Source organism: Ceratotherium simum, chromosome 10 (assembly GCF_057802395.1).
Source record: "Ceratotherium simum simum isolate JZ-2026a chromosome 10, ASM5780239v1, whole genome shotgun sequence".
Taxonomy (NCBI): Eukaryota; Metazoa; Chordata; class Mammalia; order Perissodactyla; family Rhinocerotidae; genus Ceratotherium; species Ceratotherium simum.
The window spans coordinates 154,702-180,267 of NC_141909.1; the positions used below are offsets into that span (position 1 = coordinate 154,702).

Sequence of the window (25,566 nt, forward strand, 5' to 3'; positions counted from 1 at the left end):
TACTACTGGTCCACAAAGTGTTCTTAGTGAATGATTTTCAATAAAGAGAATTTAGGGTTTGCATAAATGTTAAAGGCCCTGTCTTTACTACTTTTTTTTACCTTTTGAGCCCCTTCACCCATTTCTCCCATCCCCCACCCACTGCCTCTGGTGACTACCATCATGTTGTGTCTGTGAGCTTGGTTTTTAAGTTTTTTTCTTTAGGTTCGACATATAACAGAGATCATACAGTATTTGTCCTTCTCTGATTTATTTCACTTAGCATAGCGCCTCTGAGGTCCATACATGTTGCAAATGGCCAGATTTCGTTCTTTTTTATGGCTGAATACTATTCCGTTATACATATATATAACCATATCTTCTTTATCTATTCATCTGTTGATGGACACAAGCTGTTTTCATGTCTTGGCTGTTGTAAATGGTGGTACGATGAACATGGAGGTGCAGATATCTTTCCGAGTTAGTGGGGTTTTTTTTAGTTTTTTTTTTACTGTGTGGCAGATGCATTCAGTAAAGAAGGAAAGAAAGAACATTTTATTGCTCGTCAAGTAAACGCCAGGCACTTTCACAGCCATCTTTGCAAACGTGACTCACTTAACCCTGAAATGAGTTCTGGGAGGTGGTTCACATCACCTCTCCACAAACGAGGAGCGCAGGTCCCGGGGGCTGAGCGAGCTCAGAGTCAGCTCACATCCACTGCGTCCCCACCGCGCGCTCTGCGCTGATACAAACACCTGTCTCCTCGAGACCGTTGGTGTTGGTTTCGTTTTTGTTTCCTCCTCGTGCTGTGCGTTATTTGGGGCTGGGGCACCAGATTAAAGTCACACATCCTTCCTGTTCACTGAGGGCTCCAGGAAGTTGCCGGATGGCTAATGGGCTTTATTGGATGATTTTGTAGAAATCTATCCTCCCTCCATAAAAACAGTTATGAAATTAGTTAAGTAATTTCTCACTTTGGAGTTAGGGATAAATGAGGATGATCTGAGTAGAGTGAGGAAGATGGAAAGTTATAAACTAGCAAAAAAGAAAAAAAGATTGAGACGTCCAGGAGAGCTGGCCATGCAGCCCTTCAGCAAATTATCAAACGTGCAGTGTTCCCAGGGGAGCCGCGCTCGGAGGGGGAGGGGGAGAGGAGGGGGAAAGGAGTAGGGGAGGGGAGGGGAGGAGGGGGAAGGAGGGTGAGGGGAGGGAGGAGGAGGGAGGGAGGAGGAGGAGGGGAGGAGGGGAGGGAGTGGGGAGGGGAGGAGGGGAGGGAGTAGGGGAGGGGAGTAGGGGAGGGAGTAGGGGAGGGAGGGGAGGGAGTAGGGAGGGGAGGGAGTAGGGGAGGGGAGGGGGAGGGGGAGGAATCCCGCCCTGGGGAGAAGGGCGGGTTCCTCACCAGGTCAACGAGGGGCATATCTTCTGGAATTTTAAAGGTGAACAGCGATAGGTCCTGCCTGCACCAGAGATCAGAGATCGGGAGGTGGCATCTGGTCTTCAGACAGCTGGTCAAAGGCGGCTACTGGGGTTTCTTTCAACCATTTTCAACTTTCTGGTCCTACAAGAACTCCTTTAGGGAGTTCTTTCCTCCCTAAATGTGTAGTTTTCAAAGAGCTTGATTTTGCTTTTCTTCCTAAAGTGAAGAGCCCTACATGACAGTGTCGTGTGACGGGCCCCGGCTCTCTCCCGCTGCAGTCCCTCCTGTTTCCGAGGCTGGGAGGCAGGGCTGTCATGAGCAGCACAGGGCCCCACGCCCCGCTGGGGATTCATAGCTGGTGTCGCCCCTTTTCTCTGTGCCCGACACCACATTCCTCCTGCGCAGACACTCAGAAGCCAGAGGCCCTGGAAACCAAAAACAGGGCCTGAAGGCCACTCAGGGACAGAGCTGTTTTCTGAGCGGGGACACTCAGGTCACAATTCTCACTGGGGATCTGGAGGCCATGGGCTGTGGTTGGTCCCACGTTTGTCTTGAGAGGGAAGCACAGGGCAGACAAGCTCAGCAAGAGGCCCACGCAGACAAGACACTGCCTGGCTCCCGGGGTCTGGTCTCTGTCAGACCCCGCACCGGCTCTCAGGCTCCTGGAGGCCTTGCTGGGGACACTCAGCAGCGCTGTGACTCTCCAGCCGCTGGGCTGCTCGCAGGGACCCCACTTCCAGGAGAGCTTGTTTCACTTGGTCTTGACACCTGCCTGTGCTCCCGTCTTCTCTGCTCCCTGTTGTGTGAAAGCGGAATTTCAAGAGTCAAAGTAAATACGTGAAGATGGTTTAGAAACATAGATTCCAGGCGTTTTCTTGACATTTGCTAAGGAAAACACATACACGGGAAAAAGGTAAGGAAACAAAAACAAACAAACCAGAAATGAGAGCAAACATGACACGTATGTCAATAAATATAAATGGAAAAAACTAGCCTGTTGGACTAGATTAAAAAGATAAAAAGTACAGCGTTCTGCTTAGAAGACACAAACCTGAAATAAAATGATACAGAAATACTGAAAATAAAGTGATGTCAGAAAACACCTTAGACAGAGGTAAACTGGAGTAGGCAGCAGAGTAGCAACATGGATAAACAGAGCTCCCCGAGGAGAAGGCCGGGCGAGAGTCGAGGAGGCAGGAGCAGGCCGGAGCAGGCCGTCGGGAGGTGGCCCGGCACTGGAGAAGACCTGAAAAGCCCCGAGAGCTGCGGGGAGTGTGAGCCGCCACCGCATCTGAGAGCAGTTTGTACCAAGCATGAAGAAAGTGAAAAGCTTTTGACATTGCAAACTGGTTTTTTTAACTTGCGATAAATTTGGAAAAAATGAACTTTGATCTCTAACTTACTCAATGTACAAAAAAATCCATATTGATTATATTCCATATTAATGAAAGTGTTAAATTAATCAAGAAAACTACAAAAGCATTAGGAGAAAATATAGGAGAATATTTCTCTTTCTATGTATGTCCTTTCTATGTATGGCACAAGAACCAGATGCCATAAAGGAAAATAGTGAGATTTGACTACCTAGAAAAACGTAGGTGAAATGATAAGTGATGATGTGGGAAAAAATATTTGTGACGTTGGTAATAGAGAAAAGTAAATATTGAGAATATATAAGCAGTTACTACATGTTAGTAACTAAAAGAGACACACCCAGGAGGAAATTGATCAAAGGGTATGAACAGACAATCAATTCACTGAGGAAGATTCATCAAACGAGATGAACGAGATTCATCTCAGATGAATGGAACGAGATTCTGAAATATGCCCAGCTGAGTGCTGAGGAGTGTGAGGAGCAGACAGTGGAGCCACTGCAGGGAGGTGTGGAGCGCCGGGCACTCTGGAGGGCGATGTGGAAGGGTCGGAAAATCGAACACACACTCCTCTAACAACTTCACTTCTGGGAAAGTAGGTCACAGAAACAGTACGTGCAAAGATACCTGTGGGCTGAGCTGATTGTCATAGTTTCATTTGGAATAGGGAAAAACCAGAAGTGACCTAAATTTCTGTAGTTAGGGGACTGGTTAAATATATTAGGCACATCTGTATAAAAATACCTTATCACTGCTGAAAAGGGAATGGAGAGGACGATCCCATTTTTGTTGGGATCAATATACGTACATAATGAATAAAGAAATACAACAACAAACAAATATATGTACATACTGAACAAACAAATATAGTAACAAATATATGTACGTAGTGACTAAAAGTCAAGTTGTTCACAGCGGTCCTTCCAGGGAGATCAGCCCAAGAGAAGCCTGGCCTTTTACGTACACTCTGCACTGTTCGATATTTTATTTTTTACAATAAACAAATATTAGTTTTATAATTAAAAATAAAGATTTGACACGACATGTTCACCTTTTCAATGTAAATGGCAAAACAAACTAGATTTTCTGATGCCTTAGTAATCAGTAATTGCTCATTAGGTACGCATCATTGAAAAGGTACTGTTCTCACCAAGCCTCCTGATTCTGTAAGAAATGATTCTGTAAGAAATATCCACGGCAAACGGGCAGGAAGTTTTAATGTCCCTACCAGGCATGGAAACCAGCGTTGGTAGAGCCAACGCCGACTGAGATGCCTGTGGGGCCAGCACAACCCTGGGGCCTTGCTCAGGGGTGGGGCTTGGGCTGGGTGTCTATTTAAACTTTGATGTCCATGATATCTGCACATTCTTCTCTGTGATGACCTACATTTAGAGGGAATGCAATCTGCTGAAATGTCCCACAGCATAACAGCTACGCATACAGGTAAGGGAAGTGAGTGAAGATCTAACACCCTTTAACTGATTCACGAGGACATTTGTGAGCAGGATAATTAATGACAAAATTAAAATCTCACGTTTGTTCATTGAGAATTGTGGTTTTGCCAGCAAAGAGGTTAAGATGGAGAGGGAGAGTTTAGAGATTAAAGTATGTGGCAAACTATCAAATTATTAATTTTCTTTGCCTTCCTGGATGCAGTGTGTGACAGCGAATTCAAGATTGTCACATGATTTCCCAGTGAGGTTTTATGCATACTATCCGGCTAAGTTATTATTTTTCACCAAATCTTTCTCCCACAACCTATAGTCAATCAGCTGAGCTCATTTTCATCTCCTCTTTTTTTTGTGTGAGGAAATAGTGGATGAATTCATCCGCTGAGTCACTGTTCTGTGTCTTCTGTTGTTAGCATAAGACCATTTGGCGTATGCTTGCTGACAATAGAATAAAATGCCTAAAACAGCAAAGAATCAGTGAGACCATATGTTTGATGAATCTGATGAAGTGAATGGAAATTTCAAATAGCTATGGATTTAGAATGAAAAAAACCCCACAGGTACCTTTTCAGTTGGCATGTCTGCTGCCTCCCAGGATCCTTGGTGATGGCGCCTCGGGACTCCTCAGCCCTCTCACCGTCTTTCCACCATCCTCGAGCTCGATACAAAGGCTCTGAGTTTGTGATTCTTTCCAGAATGATTTTGTTTTCTCTTTGCACTCTGCAAAGTTCCTGTTCTCTTTTCCTCCTGTTTAGACTCCAAAAAACAGCATAGATCTTTCTTGAAATACTGAGAGAGTTAAAGCCCGTGACAAAGTCCTCATTCTGCATTCACGAGAACGCGCCTGAGTGCCCACAGGGCAGGAGGAGCTCCCAGAGCGGGAGGGAGCTCTAGTTCTCTTGTTGCACAAACGTGCAGTGGCCCATCCTTCTCCGGTGCCCAGATTGGGAGGTGCTGGGCTCCAGAGAAGAACAGACACAGCCCTGAGCCCAGTGAGGGGAGATGACATGTAGAGGAGAAAATGCAACACAGTGTTGTAGATGAGCTGGGGCACAGAGGTGGGAATGCTCAGGGCTTCCCGAGGGCAGGGGGACGAGGTGGCAATCAGAAGTGATGCTGGGACAGAGCCTTGGAAGGATGGTGGGTGTCACCAGGCAGGCAAGGAGAGGAAAGACATCCCAGGTGGCATGGCACCTCTGGAGAAGTGCAGTGGGAGGTTGACAGAGGCTGGACTTTGGAGGGCCTGGAGGCAGCTCAAGGAGTTCTGACATCTTGAAGGCAATGGGGAGCCACCGAGGGGCTTTACACTACATTCAGATGTGCACTTTAGAAAGATCACTGTGGAGAAAGGGTAGAGAAGGGGTTGGAGAGCACGAGACTGGAGGGGCAGTGACTGGGAGTCCACTGCGGTGGTCCCGGTGAGAGATGCCCAAGGCCTGAGTCAGGTGGCTGCATCTGAATGGGGAAGGAAGCCATCAGAGAGGGATAAGCAAGAGCAGCTGGCTTCTGATCAACTGTGGGAGAGCAGAGGAGCCAGGAGGGAAGAAAGGACCACAGGGTTAGGACCAAGTGACCAGGTGAATATGGGGAGAGCAGTCGCAATAGGGAAAAGCAGCAGAGCATCACCCTCAGCACTGTCAGAGCATCTACTGAGCGCTGCTCTAAATACATTGAACACTCTGTGTGTCATTGATAACAGATTGCCGTAAGTGTTTTATACGCCACCAAGAAAGAAAAGGTGCTGCCAGCAAAGCCACGCCATGCCACGCCACGCCACACACTTTGAGATGCAGTCCCTCCTCAGAGCCACCAAAATGCGTGTGTGTGTGGGAGGGAGGTGGAGTGTATCTTAGAATCTATGAAATGTGATTATCTCACTTAGTCCTTAGAGTTGGCACCATTGTCAGCCTGACTGAGGTTAAAAACTTGCCCACAGACTGAGTGGCAGTGGAGCAGGAACTTGAGCGGTGGTCTAACTGGGTTTGGGTCAAGGTGGAGCATTTAGGTGGGATCGTCTGATGCTGGTGTGGGAGATCAAGATTTGGCCACCCTGAAATCTATCTCTTTACCTTGGTTGTTTTCTCTAGGGACATTTGACCTCCCCCACTAACTGCCTAAAGAATTTGACATGGTGGCTCCTTCCTGGAACAGATCTATCATGATGGCTGTAAAGATAATGTAGGATAAATGTTACAATAGGAAAGGCACCAACAAGCCCATCTTATCGGAAGTTCTGTCTCTCTGGCCACATTCTCTGGATGGCCCTGGGAGGAGTTACCAGACAATCATTTACATTTATAAGGGAAATCTCCATTTGTAAAACTATCTCCCTCTCTGTTTTGGGAAGCGGGGGGATGGCCTCATTTCTAGAGGCTTATCAGTGTGGAAGGTGAGGCCTTAAATCTGCATAATAACCTTACTCTTGTTTACTGTGCTTTAGTGGTAATCTCCCGTAACTGACTCCCCCCACCCCCAACATCCTCCTTTGTCGTTGGCTGAACATGGTATTTAAGACGAGAATTTCTGCGATTGTGTTGAGAAATGCAGCGTCCCTGCTTTCTCCCATGTATACATGTTATTAAACTTGGTATTATTTTCTCCTGCTAACCTGTCTTGTTAATTATTTGGCCAGCCATAAGAACCTTAAGGGAAAGGGCAGAGGGAGATTCTTCCTCTTCCCCCGACACTGGGGTGACTCAGGGCTAGAGACAAGGCTGTGGGAAGGAATCTGCAGCATCGGTGCGGTGTTGGTGGAAGGCCGGTGGGAAAGGGGTACCCCCACTGAAGGGGGTCAGGGGACCGGGGGGTACAGTGGGGCATGAGAGAACAACTAGTGGAAAGGAAGCATGAGAGCCAGCCGGGAGAGAGTGACAGCTCAGGGGAGGGGACACTGACGTCCCTGCTACAGAAAGGGCGGGCACTGGATTGGATCAAACGAAACTGATATTTTTGTAGGTCAAAAACAATGAAGATTCGCAATTTCATTCAACACAAAAAGAGGACTGAAAAGAGTCTGCATGAAAATTAGTGTGTAAAGTGCCCATTTCAGTGTCATTTATAGTAGTGGAAATTCTGAATTAATCTATGGGCCTAACAACAAGGAGCTGATTACGTAACTGAGGGTGCCGTCATGTGAGAACACGCGATGAACCCATTACATGATGTTCAAGAAAATATTTTAATGAGGTGTAAAAATTCGATACATTCTTTTCCTGGGTCCACACTGGTGAAGGGGAGGGAGGGAGCTGGGCCCCGGGTCCGCACTGGTGAATGGCATGGAGGGAGCCCTGTGGTCGTGAGGCTTGTGGTTGTGAGGAGCCGAGAGCAAACAGGTAGGCTCACAAATAAATGATTGCGAATGACAAATGGTAGTGCACGTTGTGAAAAGATCATTGTGGTTCAGAGGGCGTGGAAAGTAAACGTCAGTTAGAGTGGGTGTCAACCCTTCCTCGGGACATGACCTGGAAGCCGAGACTGAGGGTGAATAAGAGCTAGCTAGACCTCGAAGAACATTCTAGATTCCTACTCACAGGAAGGGCCCCAGAGGCACTAAGGGAGGGGAGGCATTGCTGTTGAGACAGTGTTTTCAGTGAAAACTGCTTGGTTAGTCCAAGGCAGAGCTGTTCACTTTGTCGTCTGGCCTTCGTTTATGAGACCGCCCACTGGGACCGCTGTGCAAGCTGACATCATCCAGCCAAGCCTGCTCTTTCTTTCTACGGGGACAATCTGTGGCCACCTGAGGTTTAACAGGCTCGATGTCATGTGTGTTGGGTGCCGACAAGAGAGGGCAGAGTGCATGGGGAGGGTCGGGGTCTGGGCTGTACTGATGAGTGGGGTCCTGTCTCGCCGTGGCCTGTTGTGGCAACACAGAGCAAAAGTTTGTGGATTATCCCTTATTTGTGGATAAACTTTACCTTTTTCTCCTCTGCTTGCATGAGTAACTGGCAGTAGGGTTCATTTGTCTTCCTTCCTCCCTGAATATTCATTTAGCCAAATTCTACCTCTAGGGTTTTAACTCTTGTAACCTTTTTTGATTTGAAGTATATTTTGTTTGCCGTTAGTATGGCCACCTCTGCTCTCTTTTGGTTACTCTTTGCATGGGATATCTTTTTCCATCCTTTAACTTTCAGTCTGTTTGTGTATTTGGACCTGAATTGAGTCTCTTGTAGACAGTATATAGTTGGAACATGTGTTTTTGTCCATTCTGCCAATATCTGTCTTTTGATTGGAGAGTTTATCCATTTCTTTTTAAATTAATTACTAATAAGGAGGGACTTCTGCCATTCTGCTATTTGTTTTCTCTATGCCTCATAGTTTTTTGTTGCTTATTTCCTGCATTACTATCTTCTTTTGTGTTTAGTTAATTTTTTATCGTGAAACATTTAAATTCTTTTCTCATTTCCTTTTGTGTATATTCTATGGCTATTTTATTTGTGGTTACCATGGGGATTGCATTTAACAGCCTAAAGTTATAACACTCTAAATTGAATTTATACAACCTTAACTTCAATCACATATAAAAACTTCCTTTACAGCTCTGTCTCCATCCCTTTTGGTTATCGATGTCATAAAATTACTTCTTTATACAGCATGTGCCCTAAAACATAAAATAATAATTCTTTTAAATGTATTAGTCTCTTAAATCATTAGAAAACAAAAAGTAGTTACAAACCATTGTTACAATAATCTCAGCTTTGATATTTGCCCATATACTTCCCTTTATTAGGATCTTACTTCCTCCATGTGGCTTCGAGTTACTGCCCAGTGTCCTTTCGTTCACCTGCAGGTCTCCCTCAAGCACTTCCTGCAGGTCACGCCTGGTGGTCACGAGCTTCCCAGGTTTTGTTTATCTGGGAATGTCTTGATTTCTCCCTCACTTTTTAAGGACGGTTTTGCCGGATATAGCATTCTTGGTTGGCAGCTTTTTTCTTCTAGCACTCTGAACATACTGACCCAGTGTCTTCTGGCCTCCAAAGATTCTGATGAGAAACCTGCAGATAATCTTATTGAGGATCTCTTGTACACGATGATTCTCTTCTCTCTTGCTGCTTTCAAGATTCACTCTTCGTCTTTGTCTTTCCAGAGTATGATTATAATGTGTCTTGGTGTGGGTCTCTTTGAGTCTATCTTACTTGAAGTTTGTTGAGCTTCTTGGATCAAATTTGGGAAGTTTTCAGCCATTATTTCTTCAAATATTCTCTCTGCCCCCTTCTCTCTCTCTTCTCTTACTGGAACTCCCACAATGCGTATGTTGGTTCGCTTGATGGTGGCCACAGGCCCTCTAGGCTCTGCTCACTTTTCTTCCACCTTGTTTCTTTCTGTTCCTCATTCTCGATAGTTTCCATGGTCTTGTCTTCAAGTTCACTGATTCTTTCTTCTGCCTGCTCAAATCTGCCTTTGAATTCCTCCAGCGAACTTTTCATTTCAGTTATTGTATTTTTCAGCTCCAGAAATTCTTTTTCATTTCTTTTTAGGTTTTCTATCTTTTTATGAATATTTCCATTTTGTTCATACATTGTTTTCTTGACTTTATCCATATCTACCTTTAGTTCTTTGAGCATCTTTAAAAACCATTGTTTTAAAGTGTTCGTCTCCTATATCCAATGTCAAGTTGTTTTCAGGGAGTTTCTGTTGATTCCTTTTTTCCATTTAATAGGCCATGCTCTCCTGCTTCTTCATACACCACGTGAGTTTGTGTTGAACACTGGACAATTGAATCTAATAATGTGGTAACTCTGGAAATCAGATTCACCCCCTATCTCAGGGTTTGTTGGGGTTTTTAAATTTTATTTTTACTTTATTTATTTATTTATTTATTTATTTTTGGTCAGGAAGATTAGTCCTGAGCTAACACCTGTTGCCAATCCTCCTTTTGTTGCTGAGGAAAACTGGCCCTGGGCTAGCATCCGTGCCCATCTTCCTCTACTTTATATATGGGATGCTTGCCACAGCATGGCTTGATAAGTGGTGCATAGGGTCCTGGGTCCACACCCAGGATCCGAACCTGTGAACCCCAGGCCACTGAAGTGGAGTGCGGGAACTTAACCACTATGCCACTGGACCAGCCCCTTATTTTTATTTTTTAATACTTTGATTGCTTTAGGTTGTCTCTGTGCTGAAGATCAGCTGGAGGTGTAAATTTAATGTCGTCTTATTTCTTTTCTGTGGCTTTCCTTGGGAATTCACAATCACTTTCTAATTTTTCCTGTATATGTAGTTGTTTCTGAATGTCCTAGTCTTTAATGTCTGACTCCCAAAAAGGGGAAAAAGAGAAAAATGAGGGAGAGGTAGAGAAAGGTCACTGGTCCTTTAAATTTCCTGGAAGTCACTTAAGCTGAAGGAGGGTGGTCTTGCAACAGTGGCGGGAGATGCAGCAAGAACAGCTGTGCCTCTTCATCTGCACATCTGAGATCAGCAGCTGCAATCAGTGATTGGAGCACAGACTGGATATTTGGGGGTCAGGGTCCTTTTTTTATTTACTTTGCATCCCACAAGCTGCTCCAGGAACATGTGCAGAGCTACCTGTCACAAGACTGGGGTGGGAGATGGGTAGCTGCTACTTTGCTAAGAGCTAAAATTGACTAAAATTAACCACACTTTACTGTCCAAGCCTTCCCTGCTGGAAGTTGCAAACCTTCAGTAGACTCCGGAGTTCCGAAATAGTCACTTCACACGGATTCTGGTGCCAGTGTTGTCCAGGCGGGGAGACAGCTTCCCAGTGCTTCCTGTTCCTGGTGCTTCCTGTTCCTGGTGCTTCCTGTTCCTGGTCTTCTTACTCCACCATCTTTGCAGCAGTAAGGCTTACTTAGCATTTTAACGCCTGTTCTTTTAAGATGAAAAACTCCTTCCTGATCTAATACAAGTGTCTTATACATGTGCAACCATCAGCACAGTCAACGAGAACATTTCCATCACTCTCAAAAAGAAGCACTGTACGCTTTAGCAGTCAACTCACTATCCCTCCCTACCTCCCAGCCCTAAGCAACCACTAATCTACTTTCTATTTCTATAGATTCCCTACTCTGGACATTTCCTATAAATGGAATCATATAATATATTGCCTTTTGTGACAGGCTTAGCATAATGTTTTCAAGGTTCATCCATGTTGTAGTATGTTTCAGTACCTCATTCCTTTTTGTATCTGAATAATATTCCATGTAGGGGTATACCAAATTTTGTTTATTCATTCTTCAGTTGGTGGACATTTGGATTGTTTCCACCTTTTGGCTATTATGAATAATGCTGCTGTGAACATTCATGTATAAGTTTTACTTGTGGGCGTGTGTTCATTTCTCCTCTGTATGTATCTAGAAGTGGGATTGCTGAATCATATAGTAACTCTGTGTTTAACCATTTGAAGAACTGTCAGACCATTTGCCAAAGTGGCTGCCCCATTTTACATTCCCACCAGCAGTGGATGAGGGATCTAATTTCTTCGCATCTTTACCAACACTTGTTATTATCTGCTTTTTGATTCTAGCTAACCTGGTGGGTGTGAAGTGGTACTGCATTGTGGTTTTGACTTGCATTTCCCTAATGACTAATGATGTTGAGCATTTTTTCTTGTATTTGTTGTCCTTTCGTATATCTTCCTTGGAGAAATATCTATTCAGATCCTTTGCCCATCTTTTAGTTGGATTGTCTTTTTATCATTGGACTGAAAGAGTTCTTTATATATTCTGGATGCAAGTCCCTTATCAGATACATGAATTTTCTCTGATTCTGTGGGTTTTCTTTTCATTTTCTTGATAGTGTTCTTTGAAGTATAAAAGCTCTTAATTTTGATTAAGTCCAATTTATCTATTTTCTCTTTTGTTGTTCATGCTTTGGTTTCATATCTAAGACCATTGCCAAATATGAAGTCAGGAAGATTCACCTCTGTTTTTTTCCAAAAGTTTTATAGTTTCAACTCTTGCATTCAGGTCTCTGATCCATTTTGAGTTAATTCTTTTATATGGTGTGAGGTAAGAGTCCAACTTCATTCTTTTGTATGTGAATACGGAGTTATCTCAACACCATTTGTTGAAAAGACTATTCTTTTCTCATTGAATGGTCTTGGCTCCTTTGTTAAAAATAGATTGACGATAGACACGTGAATTTATTTCTGGACTCTCAATTCTATTTCATTGATTTAAATGTCTGCCCTTAGGCCATCTTGATTACTGTTGGTTTGTAGTAAGTTTTGAAATCAGGACATATGAGTCGTCCTATTTTGTTCCTCTTTTTCAGGATTGTTTTGATTATTTGGTGTCCCTCGCAATTCCGTATGAATTTTAGAACCAGCTTGTCAATTTCTACAAAAAAGTCAGCTGGAATTCTGATAGAGATTGCACTGCATCTGTAGATCAGTTTGGGGAATATTGCCAGCTTAACAATATTAAGTCTTCTGATCCATGAACATGGGATTTTTTAAAATTTATTTAGATCTTTAATTTTTTTCGACAATGTTTTGTAGTTTTCAGAATATATTTTGTGCTCCATTGTTAAATTTATTCCCAAGTATTTTATTCTTTTTGATGCTTTTGTGAATGGAATCATTTTCTTAATTTCATTTTCAGATTGTTCATTGTAAGTATATAAAAATACAATTGACTTTCGTATATTGATCTTGTATCCTGCTCCCTTGTTGAACTTGTGTATTAGTTCTAATAGTTTTTTTTAGTGGTTACTTGAGGATTTTTTCATATACAAGATCATATCATCTGTGAATAGAGACAGCTTTACTTTTTCCTTCCCAATTTGGATGCCTTTTATTTCATGTCCAGTGAGGTTTGGACTTCCCCACACTCTGCTGCAAATGAAGTCAGTTCCTTTGAGGAGAGATCAGGAATTCTTTGTTTTATGGCCTGCTGCTCCCCCTGGGTAAAATCTCAGCTCTGGAGCTGGGGGTGGGGACAATGGCAAGCTTCTCTTTGAGTGTTACCCTCCATTGTTGGGGAAAGGAGACACAGATCTTTGTGGCTTGACTCTCCCAGCACTGAACCACTGCTTTCTGAGCTAGGCAGGGGATCAGGCCCCAGTATTCTCAGCAACACCAGGCCCAAGGCAGAGCTCCATTCCCAAGTGGGAGCTGGGCAGGAGAAGGGACCCCTTCACCTCTGGGCCACACTCATTTGGGACTTAGTCTCAGCAATAGGCAACTTGGGACAGGATGAGAAATGCTTTAGTCCTGCTCTTCCCAGGAAGAAAGCCCTCCAGCCGGGCGCTGGAGAGAGAGAGAGCCCTGCACTCTTGGCTATAGAGTCTGGAGTGGAGTCTCCACCTTGCTGAGCTGGAATGGAGTGTGTCCCAGTTCAAACACTGTGGACTATAGCTATTCTCGCCAAATTTTAGAGTATTTTCTTGAATAAATGTTTCTTCACATGCTATATGTCTTTAGGACCATTTCCATACACCTTAAATAGTTGTTTAAAAAATAATTTTCACCAGTTTTGCTGGGGAGTGGATCCAGTGAGCTCCTCGTGCTGTCATGCTGGAACTTTCTATGTGAGGTTCTCATTCGTCATTGAGTTTTCAGTCTTGGGCAGAGATATTTGTTTCTGATTTTTTTTTTTTAACATGAATGCTCATTGCAGCCTTATTTATAGTAGCCCCAAACTGGAACAATCCAAATGGCCACCAACAGGTGAATGGATAAACCATGATAGCTCCATACAGTGAGCACCACCTGGCCACAAACAGGAACGTCTGTCCACACACTCAACCACAACATTCTGCAGAGTGAAACGCAGAAAAATGCAGATGCTGCATGGATCTACTCACATAAAACTCAGAGGGTGCAAGCTCGTCCATAGGGATGAAAAGCAGATGCGTGGCTGCCGGCGGATGGGAAGGGGCAGAGGTGGGGGAATTCCTGATGGGCACAAGGGGACTTGGGAGTGGTGGATGTATTTATCATCTCAATGGTGGTGATGTCGTCACAGGTGTAACCTACATCACACTTATCAAATGGTACAGTTTAAATAAATAGTTTTTTTGTTGTTAGTGCCATCAAGTTGATTCCAATTCCTAGCGACCCCGTGTACTGCAGAGCGGAACCCTGCTTGGTCTTTTTGTCTCATCCTCTCACCTTCCAGTGCTATATCAGACAATGCTCCACTGCAATTCATAGGGTTTTCACTGCCAATTTTCTTCAGAAGTGAGTGGCCAAGTCCTTCTGCCTAGTCTGTCTTAGTCTAGAAACTCTGCTGAAACCCGTTCACCGTGGATGACCCTGCTGGTATTTGAAATACTGGTGGCATAGCTTTCAGCATCACAGCAACATGCAGCTGCCACAGTATGACAACTGACAGACAGGTAGTGTGGCTCCCTAACCAGGATATGAACCGAGGCTTCCAGGGTAAGAGCACCAAATCTTAACCACTGGACCCCAAGGCTAGCTAATATATAGTTTACTGTATGCCAATTACATCTCAACAAAGCCACAAAAAAATAAAATCAGGAGTGAAAGCCCAACTGTTGGTCATATGGTTTCTCTCATAGAGTTGACTTTTGCTGTTGAGCAACTAGCTAGCTAGATATATCTACACTATTTAAACCAACTAGTTTGCAGTGTTCCGGAAACAGCCAAGTTTTCCCTGAAAATGGGCTGCTTCTCTTAAGCGCCATGTGTTAATTTGGTAAGTGTCCTTATTAAAGACGAGAGTCAACAGAGAAATGAAATAGCCAGTTATCAGGCTCCAAATTGACGCATTCTTAACAAAAATCACAGACTTTCATTCTTGCAGGGCCTCCATTAAACTAATCGCAAGGAGATACCATTTCGACCATCACTTTGCAATGGCCATTAGCTGAAGGCTGCTTGGTGCCGCCTACTTTGACACTCCAGGTGTCAGAGCCGTGGTGGAGGTGAATTCACTCTGATTTTGGACATACAAAGCTACCACATTTGTTCTTAGCATACTGCCCGGAGCTGAGCAAAGAGAAATGCCTGGGAAAGGAGACAAGATTGCTTTAAAATCCAGGCAGGATGACAATGAGGTGGTCTGCCACTTGGGAAGCAGGCAGAGAAAACTTCCTAGCATGGGACTAGCCAGTCGGTTCACAGGCCCAACTTTGGCCCCTGACATCCCTTTCGCACTTCTGGAGTCTGGCTCGTCTGTCTCCCTTTGTTACTGAACCAAAGTGAGTTCACTTCCTGGCGAGTTAAAAATTGGACTCTCCACCAGAAGAGGAGACACAAAACTGGCACACAAAGCAGAGGCCACGCGGAATCATTTCCAAAGTCGTGGGACAGCAGGGGCCTTTTATTTCGGATGGGAATAAATATTCAAAAGGGAGAGGTGGGCATTTGCTTGCCCAGGCTCAGTTGGAAAATGTATTTCCACCTACACTGCAGGTTACAGTAACAAGACCTAAGCTCCTTGGGGGCAGAGGTCTTAGCATTAAGAATGAGTCAAAGGTCATCTCTTAGGCACTTTTCGGCCCATCTACCCAGGCCTCAGGCTTTGCTCTTGCGGTGGGGTTTGGACTGGTTGAGGGTGGTTGGTGATTGCATCTCTTAACATAACAAAAAAGAGAAAACAATGTAGAGAAACTGTTAAATGTTTCCCAAACCTTCCTTGAGTCCCAGGGTGTCAGTCGGGGAGGCCTGGTCCAAGCCCAGGGCCTTCTTTGGGCCTCTGACCGGCTGGCACCTCTCCAGTCACCTCTGCTTCCTCTTCTCCTTCTTTTCTCATTTTCTGTGTTTGAGGACAAATCAGGCAGGTTCTGAGGGGAGATCGTGCGACTTCACCTCCAGGTGTGACTGGGATTTGCGTTTTCAAAGAGAATTCCTGCCGCAGGTGGAGAATCACCCCACGGGAGCCCCTCCCTGGTTGAGTTGGGTGGGGCTTACCTGCTCTGGAGGCCCCTCACTACAGCTCTAAGGTAGCAGCATGGAGCAGCGATTTTATGCTCAGGCTAGATATGTCTGTAAAGCAGAAAGTGACTCCAGATCTAATGTAAGCTGCCCCAGGAAAACGGAAGTTGACCCGTGGCTCCAGGTTTCAGTGATGGGCTGGACAGCAGGTGCAGGCAGGAAGCTCTGATGGCTCCTGACCCCCAGCCCCCACCTCCCCAAACCCTCCAGAGTGAAGCCCTGAAGCCCTCAGTGAACCACCTGGAGAAACAGGAGACCAAGTGCTCTGACTGGGAATCTGGACAGACCCAGCCCAGCAGGAGTGTAGGGTCTGCTCCTCCGGCGGCGCCTCGGGCTGGATGGCACCCTTCCCGTGTTATACACTTTCTGGTGTCGGGGGATCAGCTGTGTTTTAATTTATTATGAATCTGGAAACCACTCTGAGCTTCTTGGAGGCAGGTACAGGCTAAAGGTTTTAAAAGGATCAGGCACTTCTGGAAAAACCCGCCTCATTACAGTCATCCATCACAGTCACTACTGAACTTTTGCATTTAAAAGGAAAGGACATTGATGTAGCCAGTGAGCAAATGCTGGGGATGTGTAGGGCGCAGGGGACAGAGGTTACTCATCTGAGAGAAGAGGGGCTTCTGGGATTCGTCGCTGTCTCTAAGCCTTCACAGGGTGGCTGTAAAGACCATGAAGGCCCGTCTCCTCCACCTCACAGAAAACTCCACTTCAGCGAAAACAACCAGGTCATTAAAGAGACCCCAGCCCCTGGGCCGGGCCTGGTCATCTCGCTGTCCCACACGGGGCGCAGGAGTACGTGACCTCCACACTCGTTCCAGACGTGTACCGGGCCCCGCGGTCTCCTGGCAGAGAAGCAAAACCTCTTGCTGCTGGAGGAGCAGGCTTCCAGAACTGCCTGTGCTCCACCTCTTTCCAGCTGCCAAGTTCCGTCACCGCTCCGTGCCCAAGCTTCCCCCCCATAAAAGCGCGAGAGCCCCTCCCTCATCGTGTCGCCGTGAGGACTGAACAGAGAGCACGCGGCAACGCAAGCTACTGCTTGTGTCCCTGTTTGTTGTGCGAGGATCAGCCTGATCTCGGGGAAAGCTTTGGTTCTGGGACCACAGAGGACAAGGCGTTTCTCTGGCCTGTGGCTCTCTTGAGAGGGGACGAACCGCCTCGCTCTGGCTCAGGAGGAGCTCTTCTGCTCAGGCCCTGGGGCTGAGTGTTCCGGGTCCTTCCAGGGTTGGTGCTGACCCTGGGGTGGAGGGCCCCAGTTACCTCCTGTGTGTGCAGTCGCTTCTGCTGTCGGCCTGTCTCCTGGTCCCCATGATGCAGGACACTTTCTCCAGCAGCAGGCGGTTGTCCCTGCCGATGACAGCGAGCCGCTCCTCCTCCAGCTGTGGGCAGACACACAGGAGCCTTTAGAAGTAATAGCTGCGTCCAGGCCATAGCTATGCACAGACCGACTCAGAGGCTCCTTCAACCCCGCACTACCTTTGACTTGAGCACCTGGTGGGTTTTACATCACTTCCTCAAACATCAGCTGAGCAAGCTCCAGCGATGAGCGTGACGTGCACAGGCTCCTTGTCTGTGAACTGGGATCATTAGGATGGGGCGGAATTGCACGTGCTCAGAGTGGCAGCCACACGAGGACGATACACTGTGAAATTAGGTCATCCTCAAAAGCTCTGACCTGTGACTGTGACACTCATGAGGAATCACTTCGTATTTTAAGAGAGATATTTGACACTGTTCAGAAGAGAAGATCTGAGCTCAGAGCAAACAAAATCCTCTTGTTTTAGCTTTTCAAATGGGTTGATCTGCTGGTTTGCCCGAGACTGGTTACTTAGCTTTTGTTCTGCCCATTCAGGACATCATCACCTAACAGGTACATAAGACTCACGGTGTGTTTTGCTGTTGGGGCGTCACAATCAGCATAACCATGCGATTCTCGATCTCACCAGATGGCTTAAACTTCAAGAAATAAATATTCTGATGTGGTCACAAAATGGTCTGGTTTAAAGGAATGATGCTAATTAATTACTCTAAACTGCATGGAATAGATTGTTGTTGTGAATTTCCTCCCCTCCCCCTCCCATAGAGAAAGATTTCTGGTGCAATTACCCACCAGCTCCATTTGGGGCCAGACGAGGTTAATTGTTGCCTAGACGGCATTTTATCTTTGATACGTGACTGGTTTATTCCTTACTGAGCCTGCCTTTTACGTTTTCCAGCTGACATTTTCTAGTTCACTGTGACAGTAACTCAGAGGTAGAACTGAAACGTACCTTCAGCTTCTTGAGTTTCAGGTGGAGGTGGCTTCGAGTCAGCGGGGCCCGGGTGTCCACAAGTGGCTGGGCATCCTGGACCTACAGCACAGAGTGGGCGGCATGACCCCAGGACGCTTTGAGCAGATAATTAACGTGAGCTTAGATTGGGCAGAGTCCGGGCTGCGGGCACTGGGACGTGTATAGATCACTATTCATGGCACCCAAGATTCCAGCTTACGGCAGCAGGTTCTGAATGAGGCTCAGTCTTGATTCAGAATCTGAGTAGCCCCTGGAGGGAATGACCGCCCTCAGAAATGAGCCTATGCTGTCGATTTCAGGTAGAGAATTAAGTGGGAGAAGTGAGAATTCACTAAAGGTAACCGCCAGCCAATGTTTTTATTCTGCCCTCTGTTGCCAAAGGCCTTTAGACAGTGAAATATGTCCCTGTGTCCGCCTCACTCTAATTTCGAGCCTCCAGCAATATTATCAAGATGAGTGCCTCAAACATTGATTAACTGCACAATGGTCCCTGCAGTTTCCTCTCAGAAAACATACAAACAAGGGAAGAAATTTACATTGTAAAATGTGATGGACTAAATGCATGAGGACTATATGTATCACCACTGCGGTGAAAAGGAATCCTTCCGTATTCTAGATAGTTCCTTACAGATCACTAACTGCTGGGATCTGCTGGCTGATAATCTGAAAGTGACGGCGTTGGGACGCTCCACCAGCCGACTCCAACTGAAATGATAACGTGAGCATCGTGCACTCTGAAGGAAGTAAAAATTGTATTAAAAATTAAAAAGTTACTACCTTAGAGACAGGCACCTCCACGCCCTAAGGATTCCTGGTATAGGAGGGAACGTTTATCGATCCTGACTGACTCTATTCATGAAAGACCCACCCTAAACTGTTCGGGGAAGAATTGAGAACAAGAGAGTGCTCCAGAGGGATAAGTTTGGGAGGGTCAGGGTGGAGGGGGTCCAGATGGGGACGCGTGTGTGTAACCTGATAATCGCTTCGCGCCATAGCAATTCGCGCCATAAAATGTAACTGTTTAAATGTTTTAAATTAGCCAATCATGTAAGACCGCGCCAACCTTTTCCCGCTTTGTGCTTCCAAACCCTATATAAGAATTTGCCCTTTAAGGTCCGGGGTCGACTCCTCTGTCTCCTGCGAGAGATACGTGTCGACCCGGAGCTCCGCTTACTAAACCTCTTGCGTTTGCATCAAGCTCGGTCTTCTGTGTCTGTGGGTCCGCGCCTTCCCGAGACTGGAGTTGGGGTTTCCTTTTTGGGATCCTACATTTGGGGGCTCGTCCGGGATCTGCGCGGTCACCCCAGACTCCGAAGACCCCTTGGAGGTAAGCCTGAGTGACTGGGTGTGTGAGTGTGTGCGGCGCCGCGAAGCATTGTTTTGGTTTCCGTATCTGGGCAGCCGCCGCTTCGGGCCGTGAGGACCGAGCGGCTGCAGTGGCAGACGTGCTGGGAACTGCAGGCTGCAACCCTGGGGGACGCCCCAAGGGACAAGGGGAGTCAGGAAAGCCTGACCACCCCCCCTTCAGGTGGAAAAAGAAACCGCACTCTTTTTCCCAGGGAGGACACGAAAACCCCTCCCGTCTGAAGCCGCCTTCGGTTGGCTTGTAGAGACGCCAACCGGGTAAGGTTGTTTATGTTTTGGTGTGTCTTTGGTGTTCGTTGTTCTGTTTTTGTTCATCACGTGGACCTCATTTGACGGGATGGGATCCTACAGCTGGAGGACCTGCCTTCTCCCTGGACTACTGCAGATGGTGAGATATGGGAACGCCTGACAAAAGCCGGCAAAAAGGTAAGACTTCTTACCACGTCAGCCTCCCGGAATCTCTATCTGCGGAGTCCAGCGGAAGGAAATGGTGAGAATTTTTTCTCTTTCTAAATTTAGATTGGCAGGAGAAAATATTTGGGAAACTAGTTTCTTGGGCTTTTAGTGACTCTTGGTTTAAATTTGGAAGAGTACTCTTGGTTTTTGATCTTGATCCCTTTTCCTCCCAAAGGTAGTCTCTGTTTTTCTCTTTTGTCTGTGTCTTTTGTCATAAAAAGGAAATACCATAGGGTAGGACGCAGGCATAGGCCCTATTAGCCTGTTGTCCGGGCCGGCCCCACAGACTGGTGAGTTTGCGGGTCTCACCAGACCGGCGTCTACAAACTTTGCTGTGGGTTATTATGCACATGAAGTGAAGGTCATTGCCGAGGGCATCTTGGAAGCCAAAAAGGCCGCAAATTTAAGTGGGCGCGGGTCGAGCAGTTAAGAGCCATTAGGGCGCTCGCCACTTTCAGAAGACTCCCGTGACAGGATAAGTTGGGTCACGGAACGGGGTAGATGACACAGGTCCCCCGCCAACTGCAAGAAAATGTCCGTGCAACGACGAGGTACTCTGTAAAGCACACAGTCCCCGACCCCGCGGCACCTCCCCCCCAGGTATTATTCTGGCTCCAAGAGACCTAAGGTGTGGCATGGTTAAAGCTGTCATTGTGCACGTAAGAAAAAAAAAAAACAAAAAAACCGGATGAGGTTTTTCCTTCTGTCTTGTTCTGTGTCCTGAGAAAACTTGGCTTTGTGACCAGTGAGAATATTCTCCTTGGTCTCCACCATACGGAAGGTGCATTTACCGGGGTGCACCTTGGTGGCCAGTCGAGTACACTGGGGTTCCGAACAGTCTCTGTCCGGCTGGGCCAAGCTCTCAGGGGAGTGTGAATATCTTTGGGAGTGAATTCTGTGGATCATGGGGGCTACATCATCTGCGCCCTCACCAGGGACGCCTCTTGCGTCCATGGGAAAGATTTATTCTAAGCGTGGAAAGTTACCTCCGGGTCTTTCCTTAAAAAGGTTTATTGGTTCGAGTCACTATTGGAATAAATATACAAGTGAAGATCCTACTCGTCAATGGCCAGATGACGGATCCTTTGAATTGGAAAAACTTCTAAATTAGAAAAAAAAAAAAATATGTTTTGAGAGCTCTCACATAATTGCTTAATTGGTACCTAAGAATTAAGGCTAGAAAAAGGAAGGGAAAAATTTGACTAGTCTTAAGACCTTGACTCAGGTTACAATTGAATTGAGAACATGTAAAAGTGTAAGTGTTGATAAGATTATAAAGGTTGGAATGTTTGAGCTAATTTTATATAAAGAGGTTACATCAACCTTGCCTGAGTATGTTTTAAAATGTCTGACTGGGAATGCTCCCCTGGTCCAAAATTATAAGACCAAGACCTATTGATAAAAATCTTAATGATAACTATGTTTAAAGGTATAAGAAGTGATGAAAACTGCATGAAATTTTGTAGGAAAAAACTGACGTTATTTCTATTACAGAACTGGTTAACAAAAATAGTAATTTAAATGATGGCTAATTTTATCTGAAGTCTTATGAAGTCTTGTAGGCAATCATCTAAATAATTATTGGGAATAAGTAACTAAATAGTTGTGAAAAAGATGAACGTTGGATAAGCTTTACACAATAATTATGTGTTATGGTGGTTACAGCTTCCAAACTCTTTCTGGTAACTTAAAACTTTAGAGTTTTGCTAAATTTTATGATAAAAATTCTCTGAGTATCATCATTTCCAAATAAGATAAGATATTAGACATTGATTGCTAAATGTACATTTGTCTACTTTTGGCTTTTCATTACAGGAAAACTAAAAGGTGTTTTAGGTCTATTGGTAAACATGTGTTTTATTAAAAGATTGTACTATAAAGTAACATATTTCTAGAAGTTATGAAGTGTTCATAAATTTTCCAATCCACAAAATGCTAATGTAAAAAAGTTTGTAACTGCTTACTTAGTTTTTACTTAGAAGTCAAAGTCTATAAGGGTTAAAATTTCTAATTAATATATGTGATTGAAGCTACTAAAAAATTAAGAAAAATATGCCTGTGTACAAGAAAAGTAAGATGTATAAAGAAAGAACAAAGAATGGAAATGTTTTGTTTGGTCGATTAAGAAAGATAAATTTGTCCTCAAGTACTAGAAGGGAAAAGAAAGACATGGGACAAATTCTGAATGTAAAAAGAAAGTTATAAGTTTGTGAAAGAGGAATTCTGGAAAAAGAGTTTTTACATGGTCAAGTTGGCTAAGATTAAAATAAATTTAATTAAGTAAATGAGTTTTAATATCAAAAGTAAGCTGGTACAAAATTATAATTTGGTCTTATTTCTCTTAAAAGGATAATTTTCTTAAACTTGATAAAGAGGTTACAAAAGATTTTTCTTTACCTTTGAGTAAGTCTACCTAAAAGACAAAAAATCTATGTTTTGTTAAAATAATTTCCTGTGTTCAAAAGACTGAGGTCTCTCTATTAAGGCTTTTTGGACTGTTAATGCTATGTTTGCTTTGACTGTTTATATTTTTGACAAGCTCCCCCAAAATTCATATCTTAAAGTCTTTTTTTACTTTTTTCTTTGAGAATTTTCAAAGGGCCCTGGAACTTCTCAAAGAAATTTGCTCTCTTCCTATAAGGGGAAAGATACTAAACTTATTAGGCTGATTCAGTATGTTAAATTACATGGAAAGGATTGTCAGACAAGTGATGATAAGTCTGCTTAGGTGCTATTACGTGGGTAAATGTTATTGATACAACATTACTGAAATGCTGATCTGTCCTGATTATCAGTCATAATTCTGGTTATTATTATTTTAAAGTGTTGTATGTCACAAAATTAACCAAATTTCTCTGTCAATTGCCATTTTGAGGTCTTGTTCTTTACAGACTTATTTCTTTGCTCTAATGCTTTTGCAAAATGTTTCAACTTCAGAAAAATTCATAGAAAGGACTCTGACATTTACACTGAAGTACAGGCTTCTGATAAACTTTCTGATCATAAAACTGAACTTGATAAGAAATTACAGAAATCTGTTGGAGAGACTGATAACTTCATGAAGCTGCTAACAAAAAGATTGGGATCAAGAATGGATTACACAGGACTGAATGAACTGATTATAATTTTTATGATTCTTCATTTGAAGTATTGCTGAATTTTTAATGTTTTGTTTTTTCAGATTGAAGGAAAACTTTTTCTCTTTTCTCCTGAGCTAGCTATGACTTATAGCAATTTGGTAAACAATACTTTTGTAAGTAAAATTGAAATATTTATCTTTTTCTCTCTATCTGATCCCTCGAATTTGGAAACTCTTAGTGAGTATTGTTGTTTTCATGGCAATATAGTTATTTGCATAAGTTCAATAAGAATCTGTTCTCCTTGTAACAGGACACAATTGGAAACACTGGTTATATTACCAAGGTTATGACTGGAACATCATATTTGCGATATAACCATACAGCTTTTGAGGAATGAAGATTGGACTTTATGGAATAAAGCCACGTGAAAATATTGGCCTGGTACCTTGTGTTCCAAGCAGCACTTACCAGGATAAGTAAAGAATGTCACTTATCTGGCAGGTACAAGGAACCTTGAAATATTTTGGGGAAACCTCGGAATAGAGGAATTCACCCAAATTTATAGGTATTGCAGGCAAAGTCTGGTGACAAAATCCTTGGCTTGGCTTTCCTGGCCTCGAGAGGCCTTTAAAGTTCAATGTGAGATTCCTTATAAAAAGTTCCAGCAAAGCAGATTTGAAAGAGCCTATGTGATCAATTGCTATTCTTGCTGTACTTATGTTAATAATTGGGCCAACTCTATTAGAACTAGACTTATTTTGCAAACTAGTTAGTTTTAATTTTGCTATCTTAATAAAAATGAGGGTGATTTTAGAGAAAAAAAAATTATACTTCAGTAAAAACTATAGTATACATTTGCAGATATTAGATCCTAGTTTTGTTAATTGTCTTTTGAGGTTTTTATTTTATATCTGTTGACTAGACTGGATCCTGATTTCTTCCAGTCTCCTGAAAAATCTGGCTACAGATCTCCAAACTAACGTTTTTGATTTTTTCCATCATTTTCATTTGAAATCATTGAGAACTGAACCTGCCCTTTTTCCTGAAGCCTTACAAACTGAAGCTGATGGACTTGATACCATAATATAGGCGTAACCTTGAGAGCCCACCTGCATCACCACCCTCCAAAAGGAACTCAATTGAACTGATCTATCATCAGGACTATGAAATGTGTTCAGTGAGATGAAACAATCTACCAACTCAGCTTCTGGACTATGAAACTTCTTTAAGTTTCAAAAGGACTGTGAAACTTTTAGTTTCAAAGGCGGGACTGTGGGAGATCAAGATTTGGCCACCCTGAAATATATCTCTTTACCTTGATTGTTTTCTCTGAAGGACATTTGACCTCCCGCAGTACCTACTGGGCAAAGATGGCACAGACTGTTTAACTTAGTACGGGGAGCTTACTACGCCTTAAATGGCTCCAACCCTGAAATGACTAAAGCATGCTGGCTTGCCTAGCAGTCAGCCCCCCCTTATTATGAAGGAATTGCCACCATGGGGGTCTATAATAACACCACGGACCACACGACTTGTCTTTGGGGCAAAGAAGGGCGGATAACCCTAACGGATGTATTGGGGACCGGTTCAGGACTATGCTTAGGAAAAATTCCCCCGGGCTACCAGGCTCTATGTAATAAGACTGAAGTCAGCCTTCCGACCACTCCTGGTTATTTTTTGATACCAGGGCCCAATAGGTGATGGGCTTGCTCCACAGGCCTGACCCCCTGCATCTCAACTGGCGTATTCAATTCGTCACAAGATTTTTGCGTGCTTGTGCAGTTGGTGCCTAGAATTTATTATCATACTGCCAATAGTTTCGAGGATGAATTTGACCAGAGATCCAGATTATGGAAAAGAGAACCAGTATCCCTCACCCTGGCTGTACTCCTGGGACTGGGAGTTGCCGCGGGCGTAGGGACTGGCACTACGGCCTTAGTCACAGGAGAAAGGGGATTAACTGCCTTGAGCAATGCTATAGATGAAGACCTCAGGACTTTAGAACAGTCCATCTCTAAATTAGAGGAGTCCCTCACCTCCCTGTCTGAAGTAGTGCTCCAGAATAGAAGAGGATTAGATCTGCTGTTTTTAAGAGAGGGAGGACTTTGTGCGGCCCTTAAAGAAGACTGCTGTTTCTATGCAGATCACACAGGGGTAGTCCGAGATTCAATGCAAAGATTAAAGAAAAGATTAGACATGAGGCAGCAAAGCAGGGAGGCGCAACAAAGCTGGTTTGAATCCTGGTTCACTAAGTCCCCCTGGATGACGACCTTACTATCCTCCCTAGCAGG

The 25,566-nt window shown here is 44.3% G+C and overlaps 1 protein-coding gene across 1 annotated transcript in view; it reads right to left on the reverse strand.

The window, feature by feature from the left end:
* Nucleotides 1-1,331: 1,331 nt before the first annotated feature.
* Nucleotides 1,332-25,566, reverse strand: part of CFAP97D2 (CFAP97 domain containing 2) — a 34,912-nt gene continuing 10,677 nt past the window's right edge. The window contains exons 2-5 of the mRNA XM_087435751.1: nucleotides 18,354-18,434; nucleotides 17,344-17,462; nucleotides 4,785-4,976; nucleotides 1,332-2,192 (exon numbers count right to left, since the gene is read on the reverse strand). Of these exons, the coding sequence (XP_087291877.1) occupies nucleotides 2,081-2,192; nucleotides 4,785-4,976; nucleotides 17,344-17,462; nucleotides 18,354-18,434 (504 nt within the window). The 3' untranslated portion in view covers nucleotides 1,332-2,080. The remainder of the gene's footprint in view (nucleotides 2,193-4,784; nucleotides 4,977-17,343; nucleotides 17,463-18,353; nucleotides 18,435-25,566) is intronic.